A 15355-nucleotide genomic window follows, 5' to 3' on the forward strand; every position below is an offset into this window, starting at 1 on the left:
AAGCTTTACTGGTGCCATGATTATTCCTTGACCCTTGGCAGCTGGAGAGCAGGGACGTGTCAGCACTAAAAGCCGCTAACCTGGTCAGGGTATGAACATAGTCTGGTGGGCACTCCCCTCAGCATGGTTTTTGCCTCTGGATTAAAAGAAGATGCTCTCCTTTCTCCCTTGGCAAACAGCCCAGGTAAGTGGACCTGGCTGAGGCAGTCCATGCCTTGCTCTGTGAGTCTGCGCCCTGCGTCTTAGCCCCGCTTCACCGTGGGGGCTGGTGGACATTGCCGAGGAAGTCCATGCCTTGCTCTGTGAGTCTGCACCCTGCGTCTTAGCCCCGCTTCACTGTGGAGGCTGGTTTTGTTTGAGGTCTTATTTCTATAAATGCTAGTTTGTTTTTTTTTTCCTTGTTGAAGCATTCTACCTCTTTTTATGTCTGGGGATTTTGACTTTTTTTTCTCCTACTTTGTTTAAAATGAGCAAACAATAAACTCCTACCCACTGGCTTATAAGCAAGAAAGCATCTGAGAAGAAATTCTTAATGGCGTAAACCATTAAAATGTTCATTGAGGTAAAATACCACTAGTCTCTGTGCAAGCTGAGTCAGTCAGACTTATGTCCTTTATTTTCTAAGTTTCTACAAAGATTATTAGGATTTTATTCTTCATATTTTTGTATTTCATATTACATCCTGGAAATTTCTAGGCCGTTTCTGTATGACATGCACAAAAGGCAGCCTGTGACTGTTTGCCCTTGCCAAAAAAGGAAATTATACATTATATCCAAGCATAACCAAGAGGAAATTAAGTGCTTCCTGACCTACACTGAGAGAGTTCCAGCGTCAGGAGATCTGCCCCGTGGATCCTCCTGAGGGAGGAGTGGGTGTCTGTGTGCTCTGTATGCAGGTCCTCACGGCGATGGGCTCAGGATTGCACGTGGCCTGGCTCCTGTCACCAGACGTGACCAGTGTATGCTTTCTTCCCTTTCTGGCACTCCCCGCAGGTGGAGGAGCTGTTGATGGCCATGGAGAAGGTCAAGCAGGAACTGGAGTCCATGAAGGCAAAGCTGTCCTCCACCCAGCAGTCCCTGGCAGAGAAGGAGACGCATTTGACCAACCTTCGAGCCGAGAGGAGGAAACACTTGGAGGAAGTTCTGGAGATGAAGTAAGTACAGCTTTGTTCTGAAGGCCGGTGCTTAGTAGAACGACTTCTTCTTCCGGCACTGGCTTCATTATCCCTGACATACTTAGTCTAGGTGTACTGCTGCCTGCACCTCACTTCCTAGAATGGATCAGTCCTTGGTTTGACAGAATTGTTTTTTGCCTCCTCTTACCAGGTTTTAAGGTACTTGCTATAGTGTGTGTGCGTGCATGCGTGTGCGTGTGTGCGTGTACATGTGTGTGTGTGTTGCATTAGCTCTCTGGAATTCTTAAACAGTCTGGTACTTTGGCTAGTTCATTGGAGAAGAAGCTTATTTGTTTTCAGATCTTATGAAGACCAAGCAATTTTTGCAAATACTTGCCATTTATGAATGTATAGAAAGGTACAGAAAGCAGAGAATGGTATAATGAGCTTCCTAGAAATTAAATAATTAAGCCAGGCACTGGTAGCTCACACCTAGCTACTCAGGAGGCTGCGGATCACAGTTTGAAGCAGGAAGCTGAGATCTGAGGATTGCAGTGAGGAGCAGAAAGTCTGTGAGACTTTTTTTTAATAATTTTTTTTCTCTTTTAATTTTATTTTTTGTGTATGTGGTCCTGGGGAATCAAACCCAGGGCGTCATGGATGCTAGGCAAGCACTCTACCACTGAGCCACCTTCCCAGCCCCCATGACACTCTTACCTCCAATAAACTAGTCAGAAAAAGCCAGAAATGGTGCAGTGGATACGCTAGCCTAGAGCAAAAGAAGCTTAGAATCAATGCCCAGGCCCACAGTTCAAGCCCCAGGACCAGCAAGAGAAAACAAAAAACAACAAAAAGAGTAAGAGTAAGAATGAACATTTTGCCCCTTTGTAAGTCAGTCCCGCGTGGTGTCCGTGTGGCATCCGTCCCTGAGACGGTGAGCTTCGCACGATGCCAGTTACCGTCACTGTCATGTCTCCACTATCTGGTGAAAGTAAGCGTCAGCCTTACAGGGGCGTCGGGTGCTGTGGCCTTTCGGTCACTGGGCACGGCCAGGACGTGTTCAGCACCCGACTGGCGTCAAAGCCGAGGGTCTCGCCGCAATCCTTCACTTGGGTTTTCCGTGAGCCACGGAGGCTGTGACATTGTGAGGGTGGTTGTCAGACTGGGGGAGACGATGTCAGGGCGTTAGCCTTTGACTGGGGGCTGTCAGGCCATGGAGCAAGGGTGACGAGACGGCGGCCTTTTAGAGAGGGTGCCTGACAGAGAATGTGCTTTTGGAAGAATGGCGTGAGTAGAACTGAGGGAGATGGGTGTGGGGAGAGCGGGCGGGGGCGGAGTGGGGGGGCGGGAAGCTGCAGAAGCTCTGAGGACCACCACGAGGAAAACAGAGTTAGCCACAAGGCATGTTTCTTGTCACTGGAGGCAGAGTTCAGAGTCTGGAACTGTTGCTAGAAGAGAATAGAAGAGGGCGCTGAGGCGTAATCACATCAGGTCCGAAGCCGGTGAGCAGCACACTTGTTACAGGAAGTCCTTCAGAGCACTGGAAAGCTCTCGTTCTCTGACTTAATCCTGGCCCCGTTGAACAAAGAAAATGACTTTGGAGCTCTTCCCCATCCCCGGCACTGTAATTTGGACCCCGAGTATCTGTCACAGCTACGGGGTGCCCGACCGCGAGCTGGCGGCTGGCCAGGGCTTCATTACAAACACAGGAGTGGGTGAGCCAGCCCCAGAAGTAACGTGTTTATCGGCAGATCCCACGGTGGTTCTTCTCTTCCTTATGCTGTGGTTTTGTTAGCTGTCTTATTTTTTAAATTCCACTTTTATGGTAGCCTCTTTCCCATAAGAAAGAATGAAAACTGGTGGGGAAAACACACTACAGCGAGCGCGGTAAGTGTCAGCCAGTGGGGTGGTGGGTTTGTGGTGGGAATGATGAGCGGGTGGTGAGCTGGCTCCCACAGCCCTGCCCCTCCTTTGTGTGCAGAGCAGAGCTTAGCTAGCACTCTCTCTCTCTTTTATTTCTTTTTTTGCCGGTTGTGGGGCCTGAACTCTGGGCCTGGGCGCTGGGCGCTGTCCCTCAGCTCTTCAGCTCAAGGCTAGCGCTCTACTACTTGAGCCACAGTGCCACTTCCGGCTTTTTTCTTATGTGGTGCTGAGGAATCGAACCCAGGGCCTCGAGCATGCAAGGCAAGTGCTCTACCACTGAGCCAGCTTCCCAGCCCCAAGCTAGCACTCTCTTTCCCGTCTCCATGAGCATTTGTCCAGCCTGGGAACCTGACTGCCCCAGCAGTGGCGGAAGAGCAACCGCTGTCGTGGAGAAACCACACTGCCCACTGAGTTCCGGGGCACCCTCTCCCCTTCCCAGGCTGGGGGCTCCTTCGTGGCCCTCCTTTTTATGCTGGAGATGGGAATAAGTTATCCAGAGTATAATGAAATAGCAGGAATTAAATAAGCATATTTACTCAGAGCCTAATTAATGTCAACACACGGTGAAAAATGGAAACCACTAGGATCTCCAGGTATATGTGTTTAGATGACTGTCCTATGTGTGTGTGTGTATGCGTGCACACACGCACATGCATGTTAGCTCAGATTTTTGTTTCTGTAGATAGAACTTAAGATACATTGCACATTCAGGGTTACATTTTTTACAATACCAATCATCTTTCCACCCATGTCTGTACCACGTCCCTCACAAACTACACGCATGATTATAGATACCATTGACATTTAATGGACAAGTAATTGTCTTTAGCAGGGAGCAGAGTACAACTAGGTGTTTGTAGAGTAAATGTGCAATGAAAAGCTGACATTGTACATTGTACACAGAAATTCATTGAAAGTGGATCACTGACAATAAAAAAGACAAAACTATAACCTTCCAGAAGACAACAGAAAATTTTGAGGCAAGCAGAAGTTCCCTACTAAACAATACATAGTAACTCTGCGAGGGGGAAAAAAAAAGCCATAAATTGAACTCAACTAGAATAAAAAGCTCTTCAAGAGCCGTCACATATGCTCCCAGTGCTACAATCCCAGTGCTTGGAAGGCTGAGGCTGGCCTGACTGGAATGAAAACAAGCCACGAAGAGATGTCCTTTAGAAAATAAAAACAACAGACAGATGACGATGAAAGGTACTTAGGTGGCACGTATTTTGACAAATGATTTTGCCGTTTTATCTGGTTCACCACGTTGTGTTATGCTATAATGATTTATCCGCAGGCTTTTCTTATCCCACCCTGGGTGAGAAACCATTGCAGTAAAGTTTTGTTCCTATATGTTCAAGTTTGTGTAGGTTATAGTTGTAACTGCCTGGCTTACCTCGGTGTTAGCGTTTGTGTATCTGAAATGTTTCGTGTGGTTCCGGTTGTATGTCTCCGCCTTTCCCCAGAGCAAGGCCCAGCGCTGCCCACCACTACAGCGGGGCCCACTGCATACCCAAGTCGGTTTTGAGGCTCAGGGCAGTCCCCCACCCACATGTTTGCTGTGTGCCCAGATCCTGAGAGCAAGCTCAAGTGCTTTTGGTGGCACATTATAGTCAGAATTTTCTTTTTTTAAGAGCTGGGTTTGATTTTGTTGACTTTTTGTATTTTATTGTCCTTCATGTGTTTCTCTGCTGATTTTACCTATTTTCTGTACATTAGCCATGTTTACTTGACATACTACAAAACTAGATTCTTTAAGAATTCCATTAGCATACTCACAGTGGACATACAAAAATAACTCCCTTGCATATTATGAAGATGTTTTGACAACCAGTGTGTTGTGGAGGGTTTGCTGCTTTTGTTTCCTGTGGTTGGTGTGGGGTGAGGGTGGGAAGAGGGGTCCACGGTGATCTGGCAGGACTCTTGCAGAAAAAGCCGTGGCCTGCAGACAGAAGCACACGTGGTAGGGGATGTAAGGGAGCACTGGCCAGACGTGCAGACGTTGCACCGGCTCTCATCTGTCCATCAGCTCATAGCCTCCAAATCCTCTCCAGCTCCTCCAACATGGTCGGCTGAGCATGTTGGCCTACACAGTGGCCACTGCTCGTGGGTGGGGTAATTCCAACTCTAGGACCACAGTCTTAGGCCACTGTGGAAGACTTGCTTACTGCTCTGCACCTTCATTTCTGAAGCGTCATTTTGTTTTCCACCTACTTGTGCTGGTAATTCTGATTCATGCGCTCGGTGTATGTTAGGAATAGTTTATTTTCCCAGTATACTGTAAAGAAACGCTAAGGCCTGTGTCCCCAGCCTGCTCAGCGTTCCGTTCGGCCTCATGGTAAACACCTCCGGATCTCATTAGGCCCTGCGCAATCCACAAGCTTAGGCCCAGACTGAGAGGCGCACACTGCGCTGTTGAAATGGGTCGTGGCGGGCCTGGGAGCCGAGCTCCCTGCTGGGAAGTAGACCAGCAGCCTTGTTCCACGCAGCAACACACGCTGGGCCAAAACTGGAGCAGTTACCGCATTCCTGGTGAACTGGGACAGTCCCGTGTGCATTTCCCTCTCTCCATGTAACGTCTGTGGCTTTGTTGTGAGTTGGTTTTATTGGCAGGTGTAGTATGATTCATTACCTCAGTGATACAGGCTGCCGTACCGTTGAGTAGCTCCCGAGGCCTTGCTAGATGAATCTGTCCTGAATTCTGACCTCCAGCTGTGAAAGAGGACCTAGTCAGAAGGAGGCTCGACCAGCACAGCTGTACGTGTGGCAGTCAGCTTTCCGCTCGTTCGAATATGCTAATGACCAATGGTGTGATGATTTCATCTCTAGAAGGAATAGGTCATTACACAAGACACACAAACTATGGTGTACAAATCCCCTGCAGAGTATTTTGGCATGGTTCACTTCTGTTCCTTGCGCCACTAGTGCAAGATTAAATTTATTAATGCTGTTTTCATGGAATTGCAGTTGAGGAAGACCCATGAGACCAGCCTCCATCAGCAGTGCCAGAGGTTAAGGGAGAGAGCTGTGTCTTTGGCCTCGCTGTTAGTAAGGGAACCTTTCCTTTTCCTATGAACATCTGAAATCACAGGGGTTTTTCTATGTGAGTGCAATTGTAAAGATTTTTCCTGGTCCTTTAAGTAACTAATGCTAAGCTAGAATGACTTGTTTAAGACCAAGCACTTGCGGGAGTGGTGGCCGCCCATAGCATAGGATTGGGAAGCGTGGTTGCTTTCACTCACAAAAGAGCAGTTTTCTTACATGATAGCAACTGTCCCTTTGGCAGCTTCACTTGACTAGCCGAGTTTGCCTTTCCTCCCGTGGAGATACTGTATGCCAAAAGAAGTGTTTCACTAGCTGACGGGGGTGGAATTGGATTATGTTTGAGGGATGTAAATTTTTTCCCTTGGCCGTCTATGATTAAACTTCTACTGTGTAAAATCAAACCATTATTATTTATGCTACCCAAGATATATAGTTTGATGATTTGAAAACCACTCGGGCAGGGGGTGGACATGCAGCATCTTCTTGGAACCCACTCAGCTCCGATTGGCCTTCCGCTCTGGACATGCACCTGTAGACAGAGGGTGTGAGCCTATGTTCGGAGTATTGCTTCTGTAGGTAGTGTAGAACATTTTGTTACCTTGAACTCGACTTTTAATCCTAAAGCTGTAAGGTTTAAAACAAACTAAAATTAATTGCTATGGATTTGATTTGGATTCCAGAGGAATATTTAGCAGTGTTCTAATTTGGGTGGGAGTTAAAAACAAATTATTTTTCCCCCTACCCTGTTACACAAACAATTCTGGAGCACGGAAACCTGGGCAGCCGCATCGTGGTAAGATTTGCCTGGCTTTGGCACAGTACCAGGATGCCTGCTGACGGGAGCTAGAAGCTGCAGGCATAGCCAGGAGAGACTTAATTATTGGTTTACCATATTTACTTCAAAATGAAAAGCTCATACAGGATTTGTACCTCTACCCTGAAAAGCTCAGGAGCTGTTTTTGGACTAAAATGTCATAGCTTTTGTGGCTAATGGGGCATGAAATAAATTGGCAGGCACAAACCACCCAGAGTACAGTGAAGCAGTGTCCATATTCTAATTCCTAGCCCTTGGGATTCCCGCAAAGGTCACCAATTAAAGTCAGGATTAATCAAAACTACAATCAAATAAAACCCAATCATTAATCCTCTTTGGAGTTACAATGGCGTGATTGTGTCATTGTGTGAGAAGCACTGGAGAGGGTTCATTTGTAATGCACAGGAAAATCAACACCGAGGTGTCAAACAGAAAAATGAAACCCTGCAGGTGACGCTGCCTTTGGAGCCAAGAGCAACTGGCGATTCCCGCCACCCAGGGCTGGGAGGGGCTGGCACAGAGCACGGAGCGTGGGGGGTCTGTCGATGGGCAGCCGCAGACCCCACGGGTGGAGAGGCCCCGCGCCGCGGTGTCAGCTCCAAGCAGCAGTGTCTCCACGTAATCGCCCAAAGTTCACCGCACAGCTCTCAGGCTGTGAGGTGACTTCAGCCTCTGGGGACAGACTTTGCCAGGAGCCAGACACTCAGCCGTTCCCTCCCCCCGTTGCTGACTCCTGAACTGATTGATACTCATTCTTGTCTTAGGGTTTCTGCTGCTTCGTGTTCCACAGTATCGTTCTCCTCATCTCTCATTCCCTAGTCTTAAGTCACTACTACTAGTCGTGTTTCCTGTTTTCAAAAGCCAATAGGGACACTATTCAGTAGGCTATGATTCTAACTTGGGTATGTGTGTGCTAATCCTATGGCTTGAATTCAGGGCCTGGGTGCTGTCTCTGAGCTTTTTTGCATAAGGCTCACTCTCTACCACTTAGAGCCACAGCTCTACTTCTGTGTTTGTTTGGGAGGTTTTAGTGGTTAATTGGTGATAAAAAGTCTCATAAACTTTCCTGCATAGGTTGGCTTTGAACCATGATTCTCAGACCTCAGCTTCCTGAGTTGCTAGGATGACAGGCGTGAGCCACTAGTGCCTGGCTGATTCTAAGAACCAATTTTGATGTCTAATTCATCCCATATTATTTGTGTTATGTATATTTTTATGTGGCTTTAAAGATAGTATTTACCTCTATTAGTTAGCTTTTCACTTTGTATCATATACAAGATAGAAAGGTTGTAAATTAACCATCCCATCTATAATTTGGTCACAGATTTTAAAACTCGGAAACAGGCTGTGTTATGAGTTGCGTGATTGTAGAACTTGTTGTTGACATCACCTGTGCTCCTGGTGTAAGCCCTGTGTGTGTATGTGCACATCACTGTCGGATCCTCCGTGACACACAAGTTCTTCTCCTGGGAGTGATAGAGCCACTAGTGTGCAGGTGTAGCTCAGCCCCATAAACCATCACTAAAAATAGCCCTGTCATTTGTAACAGGACTTCACTGTATTGGCGTGTTACTACAGATTTCGTCTTTCCATTTAGAGTCTTATAAACTATATCGTACACTACAGGACTCATTTAACAAGAACAAGTGATATATATTTACTTAAGAATAAGTAAATTATATTTTAGCATTGTCTCTGAAATAAATTCATGAGATGAGCTCACCATGGAAAATAAACACCTGAGTTTGGGCCATTATTTTCATACCTTGAGCCATCACAAAAATGTACCAGGCATGTTTAACAAATACGTTATTTCTGCAGGGTGAGATAGGAAGACATGTTCATAGGGGTGGAATTTAGCATGAAATTTACCTGTCTGTCTCTTTTTAATTGTGTGGGAGCAGAAATAAAGTATTTGTTCTTCTAGGAAAGGGGCCAGGTACCCTGACATGATTTTGTGATTGAAGTCACAGAAGTGACAGCAGACAAGCGAACGGTAAACATGACCATGAAAGCGATACTCGTAGAAATGGATATTGAGTATAGCAGGTTAGTGTTTCCGTGAGGGCGGCATCTGTTTGGGAGCTGTGACTGATGCAGGTAATCCCCCAGCCAGGTTCCCACGCTGCTGGGCATGTGTGCACTCAAGGCCCAGTGTGCATCTGTGGGTGTGTGAAGGGAAACCAGTCTGCTTTGAGACAGTCCAGCCCAGCCACTGGTCTCTTCTGCACTGAATTTTGAAGTAGTGATGTATACGTGCCCAGTACAAGAATAGCAGCTTTTCAAAGCAAGTAGGTATGCTCTAGGCAGCGCTTCCTAAAAGAACAGGGTTAAGCTACATCTCTAATCTTAGTTATTTGGGAAGCTAAGAATGGGAGGATCACTCTTGGGATAAAAGGTTTGGAAATCAGGGATACTTACATGATTATTGAGAGTAAGAGGAGGAAAGAAACATTACTGGGCAGTTTTTAAGTGCTTTCTGTGTTCTAGGCTCTGTTCTAAGACCAGATGTGTTATTTCATTACATCTTTTTTTGTTGGTGGTGGGGATTAAACTCGGGGCCTGAGCTCTTTTGCTCAAGGCTAGTGCTCTACCACTTTGAGCCACAGCTCTGCTTCTCGGTTTCTGGTGGTTGTTTGGAGATAAGAGTTTCACAGACTTTCCTGCCCAGGCTGGCTTTGAACCACAAGCCTCAGGTCTCAGCCTCCTGAGGAGCTAGGATTACAGGTGTGAGCCAGCAGCTCCCAGCAATTCATTGCATCTTAAAATACAGGAAGACGTTTCTATTGTCTTCATATAAAAAAAATAATATGGAACAAAAGACTTTCTATCTGACCACATTTGCATGATCAGAGTGCGGTGGCGCTGAGGGCGGCACCCAGGCCCCTGTTAACATAGCCGTGTTAGCTTGGGGAGGAACAACTGTCCAGTGTGAGCCTGTGAATGCCAGAGGAGGTGCCCCCCCTCCCCCTCCCCCACTCTGCCCCCCCACCCCCCCCAGCACACCCAGCAACTCCATCTGAAGGACGATTTGTGTGGTCTGGTGGTGGGGGATAGGGAGACGAGGAAGAATTCAGCAAGGAGGGAAACAGCAGGGCTCACCAGAACCTAAAAGGATACTTCAGTAGGAGAGGGCCATCGTCAAGGGATTAAAAGGGTATGAGAACGGAGCATCAGGCAGTTCCAGGACCAGGGCGGCCAGTGCTGTGGAGAGGGGGTAACAGGCTGCCCCTTGCTTTAAGTTCCAGAAATTCACGTTGGAAATAACGGCCTTGCTGGTGGGTGTTTCCCGCAGGTGTAGCGTGGACGCTCCTGGGATGCTAACACTGCTTATGACTAGTTCAGGCATCAGACTCCAGAAGGCGTGGGGTCTGGATTCCACTGGCTCCCCTCCCCTTGGGCCAGCCACCCCACCCCCACCCGTCAGTAACGGTCAGGGCTCAGCCTCCTCTGGTGACTTAGAAGTTTCCAGAGGACCACCACTGCCGAGCGTGGTGAGGAAGGAGGGAGTCCTTGGTTCCAAGAGAACGCGTTGACCCGGAAGTTAATGTCTAGTCTTCCACATTATTAGCACAAAAGAAGAGCCGTGCTTCACCCTGCGATGGATGCGTACATGTGTGTGTATTCTTCTGTCCCTTCCAGAGTCTTCCACCCCATCCTTCCTCTTAAGGCCCCCTTTTCGTCCCAGTAAGCAGTATGCTCCGATTTCACACCTTGCAAACGTTCTCTGTGAAACAGGCTTTGCATGTTAATGAAAATGATTGGGGGGCGGTTTTGATCTGTTTCGATCTCTTTGGGGTATTGCTCTAACAGCAATATAGGCAGTAAATGAGGAGCTAGAGAAACCATCGGAGAGCTGGTATGGAAAGCCAGAAGAAGGCTCTAGAACAGGGCAGTGGCAGAAGGATAATAGACCTCTAACAAACAGAACCACAGAGAACTCAGATTCTGGACACTTTGAGAGACCATGGATATCTTGTTAAAATGATGGCGTTCAGAGCCAAAGAGAACTGGACACGAAGGTGGCCCCCTACCTCCGGTGAGGTGTGATCTGGAAGGAGCAGGGAGTCACTGCTTACAAGAACGAACACAGCAATGACTAATTCCTACGGAGGATGTAAGCCCAGACTGGACATCCTTACCGTGTGAAAATGCTCGCGCACCTGTGGGACATAGTAGATTCGCAGTGCACACTGGGTCCACTCTTTCAGTTCGCACGTGAGGAAACTAGTTTTCAGAATCCAAAGGCAAATTTGGTGAGAGAATCTGGACTTTGACCACAATTAGATTCTTTCCACAGCACCAAGCAACGTGCACATGCATTTATTTCCAGCTGTACAATTTTCAATGTGGAAAAACTGAGCTAGAACTATTGTTGTTTTTTCCATCAATATGATGTAGTACTTGCAAGACTTGTTGAAAATTAGTATTCATTATACAGGTCCACTCCAGAGAGCTGGGCATTGAGTTCCAGTATAAACAGCCTCAGTGACGACAATTCCAGAATTCTCGGCTGTTCTTCTCAGGCCTACCTCTTTTAGACAAGGGAAATGTGTAAATTCTGAGCTTTTCTTCTCATCAGCGCCAGCCATAACTTGCCTTGGTAGTCATTTTTCCATGCTTATTTTTTCTAAACTTATACTTTAGGCTGGGTTTCCTAGCTTGCCGGTCTTCTTCTGCTCATTTTACAGCCACTGTCCTACCCTTGGTTTTGCTCTATTAATTTGTTTATCTCTGGCTTCGTTTCCACATCTGCTTTTCCTTAGTCTCGTTCATTAAAGATTAAGAGTCTGTTTGCTCTAAGAGTGGATTTTTTTTTTTTTTTTTTTAAAAGAAGCCGCTGGCATAGAGGTTAGGCAGCTGCCTTCCCTAACCTGCCTTCTCACCAGCAGGGAAGATTACGTCTCTATCAAGTCATTGTCTGACTGACAGAGAGTCCACTCTGTGCCCAGCAAAACAACCACCTGTTCGTAGCAAAAGCTCACTGTGGTTTTGTGGCTGAGTGTGCTTCTGCACACTGGTGGCCACGCCCATACACCGAAGCACGTCCTCGGGGACCTCCACCCTCAGACGCAGCCTATTCATGGTGTGGTGCATAACTGTTTCATGGGAAACTTTCAGGTCCGGAGCACATGGCTCAAGTGGTAGGGCACCTGCCCATAAAGTACAAGGCTCTGAGTTCAATCCCCAGTGCTGCCAAAAAAAAGGGGTGGGGGACAGGTGAGGGTGGGGACCGGAACTTGCAGGGTAATACACATGAGTTGGTAGAAAGTAGAACCAATCAGTGGCAGCGACAGAGCTGTGACCACCTCTCATCCAGGGAGGAATTCGGGAGTTAAACTCACATTCCAAAGTCGGAAAGGGATTGGGAAAACATTTTGCTTAGAAGGGCTGCGTTTTTGTCTTTGTCTCTTCTATACCTGGTGGTAGGCATGTAGCATGAAACACTCCTGACCTGGGAAGGGGTGTGTGACGGGATGGCTCCTCCCACAGACTTTACCCCTTCTACCAGAACTTTCTTCTCTTTTCCTGTCCCCCAAGCTTTGAATGTCTGTGAGACTTGACCCAGTGGTTGGCAGTATCATCAAGGGTGGGTGGCAGGCCTTATCTCCCCTCCCCACGGCACCCCCCCCACACACACACATCTTGGCTTTCCCGTCAGCAGTCCTGTCAGGGGTAGACTCCCTTTTGTCATCTCTGGTGTCAGTCATTCCCGGTGTGGAGCGAACTGGCAGGGTGATTACGCTGGGCCACTGGATAGATGTTTAGAGAGTTCTCATCTCTGGATTTCCTTCTGCTTTGCAGAAGCCAAAGCAGCCAGGAATTAGTGACTGGTTCCGAGTGCTCTCATCCCTGGCAGCCTCGGGCGTGCTGATGAGGTGCTAATGAAGTCAGGAGTCTGCTGTGCTGGGTGGGTGGAGATAAGAGTCTCATGGACTTTCCTGCCCTGGGCTGGCTTTGAACCATGAGCCACCAGCGCCTGCTTCATTTCATTCTTCACAGTATTAAAACTCACCCATCCCATAATTCTTGTCACCGCAAGGCCTTCCCTTAACACTTCCAAGCTATGCCCTCATACGCTGGGAGAAACTGTATTCAGAAGCTGCTCATGTAAATCAGGTTTCTTACACGAAAGTATTTTCCCTATTTGTTGATTAAAAACACCCAGTTTTAAAAAGAAATCTGGAAGAAAAAAAAATATCTCTGGCTGGAAATAGTGGCTCAGTGGTAGAGTGCTTGCCTAGCATGCATGAAGCCCTGGGTTCAGTTCCTCAGTACCACATACACAGAAAAAGCCGGAAGTGGTACTGTGGCTCTAGTGGTAGAGTGCTAGCCTTGAGGAAAAGAAGCTCAGGGACAGCGCCCAGGCCCTGAGTTCAAGCCCCAGGACTGGAAAAAAATAAAAATAAATTAATAAAAAGAAGTCTGCTCCAATTCTACAATTTTTTTTTTTACACACATCCTTTGATTATGGAGTAGATTTAGGCAAAATGCTTAGGATAGTCAGTAACCAATTTTCTTTGTGAAGGAATGTTCCAGATCTGAGTCAGGAAAGAAGCTGGCTTCCATCCTTTGCCCTAATAGCAATTTCTCTGAAGAAGAACTCTAGAACTATATAAAAGTTTGTAATGAATACTGCAAGGCCCCCCCCCCACACACACAACTGGGGTTTATATGGCACTCTACCACCTACCACCTGAATCACACCCCTGTCAGTTTTGCTTTTGTTTTAGTTTCTAGTTTGTCTGTCTTGATTTTTTTCTTTGACTGGGGTCTTGTAGTTTTGCCAGGGCTTCCTGGACCACATATCCTTGGTGCTCTTCCGACTGATACCTCTCTTATCGCTGAGATAGCAGGCTTATGCCGCCATGGCCGGCTCTGGTTGAGATGGGGTCCAGCTGGCTTTGTACCATCGTGAGAAGGAGAGCTTATTTCCCTTTCCGTCCTGACTGAAGGTAAAAAGTGTCCCACTTCTCTCATGCTTGGTATGATACTCAATTTCTGTTTTCTGTTGTCGGAGTTGGACATAACTTTTGGAGTACTGTACCAGGCTTGCACAAGAAGGGTTTCGGGTGTAGGCCACAAGCAGACTTCCTCTTTTTACCTCAGTTTGCACACCTGTCTAATGTGTACGTGTTGCGTGATTTGGTTTTGTGTGTGAGTGCTGAAGCTTGCACTCAGAGCCTTGTACTTACTTTCTAGACAGGCACCACCACTTGGGCCATCTCCTCCTCCTCTGTGCTCCGTGGTTGGAAAAGGGTTTGGAAACAACGGGCTACACTTGAGAGCCTAAAATCCACAGAGGTTGTGTGCTTTGACAAAATTCACCTGCAGTGTGAATGGCCCAGAATAGATTCTCTTTACGTTTTTATAATCTCTTCCTTTTAGTCTGGGTCTGGACTTACAATAGCAAAAAATAGGAGCCGAGGATAAAACAATCCTGGTTATTTGCTTGTCTTACACAATTCTCATGTCTCACAAGTGTATTTCAAGCGTTTGTGTAACATGGCTGTAGGGAAGGGCCAGTTCGGGTCTCCAGCAAGTGTTTATGGATGCCTATTTTAAGTGCTAAGGGGGAATATAATAAGCCAGTATGTTACAGCATGGTCAAGTTAAAATACAGGAGCATTTACATACAGCTGTTCTGTACCGCCATGTACCACACCATTCACACACGGGCTCAACTCAAGCTGTGATGTGCACCGATCCTGAGAATTCTGAGTGTAAATGTACCACCAAGTTCTGGTCAGATTACCAGACATAACATGAGACACACGTTCATGCTAAAGGAAGACTCCTGGGGAAAGGAGATAGGAAAAAGCCCTTGAGCTGGGCACTGTGGTGCCCGGCTACTCGGGAGGCTGAGATCTGAGGATCACCACTCAAAGCCAGCCTGGGCAAGGAAAGCCCATGAGACTCTGATCTTCAGTTAAGCACCTCAAACTGATTGAGCAATAGCCTGAACAGAAAAAGCTCAGGGACAGTCCCAAGCCCCAGGGCCGACCACAAAGAAAAGAAAAGAAGCTTTTGAACAGCGGCAGGGGGGACAGGATGGGATGTACACCCAGCCCATATCTCAAGTAATTTTTAAACCCTGGCGTGCTTACTATTAATCCAACGATGAGTTATCCCATTCTGTATCTGTGCCAGGATCGTGTAAGGGAAGAATTCTACCTTGCTCTTCAAACCTCCCTTCCTTCCTACTCGTAATTCAGGTTGGAATGTTCTGTTTTTAGACTCCATCTCCAGTTAACCAGCAAAATATTGGACTGGAGGTGTGGCTTAAGGAATAGAGCACCAGCTATAAACAAGAAAACCAAGTAACAGCAATGAGGCTCTGAACCCAAGTGCTCGTACCCGCACTGCCCCCCCCAAGTGATATAAAGTGATGCCATGCACGCTGTGGCCAGCATCGCACAGACTGATCTCGTGAGGTTGACTTGTGAACACTCTTGAG

General features: G+C 47.2%; 1 protein-coding gene across 6 annotated transcripts in view; it reads left to right on the forward strand.

The window, feature by feature from the left end:
* The window catches only part of Erc1 (ELKS/RAB6-interacting/CAST family member 1), a 135314-nt gene that overhangs the window by 91478 nt on the left and 28481 nt on the right, over positions 1–15355 (forward strand). For all 6 annotated transcript variants that reach the window (XM_042670134.1, XM_042670136.1, XM_042670137.1 and 3 more), the window contains one exon: positions 994–1154. In XM_042670134.1, coding sequence (XP_042526068.1) covers positions 994–1154 — 161 coding nt within the window. The remainder of the gene's footprint in view (positions 1–993; positions 1155–15355) is intronic.

This window comes from Dipodomys spectabilis, unplaced genomic scaffold (assembly GCF_019054845.1).
Source record: "Dipodomys spectabilis isolate Male_0828 unplaced genomic scaffold, ASM1905484v1 ptg000521l, whole genome shotgun sequence".
NCBI lineage: Eukaryota > Metazoa > Chordata > Mammalia > Rodentia > Heteromyidae > Dipodomys > Dipodomys spectabilis.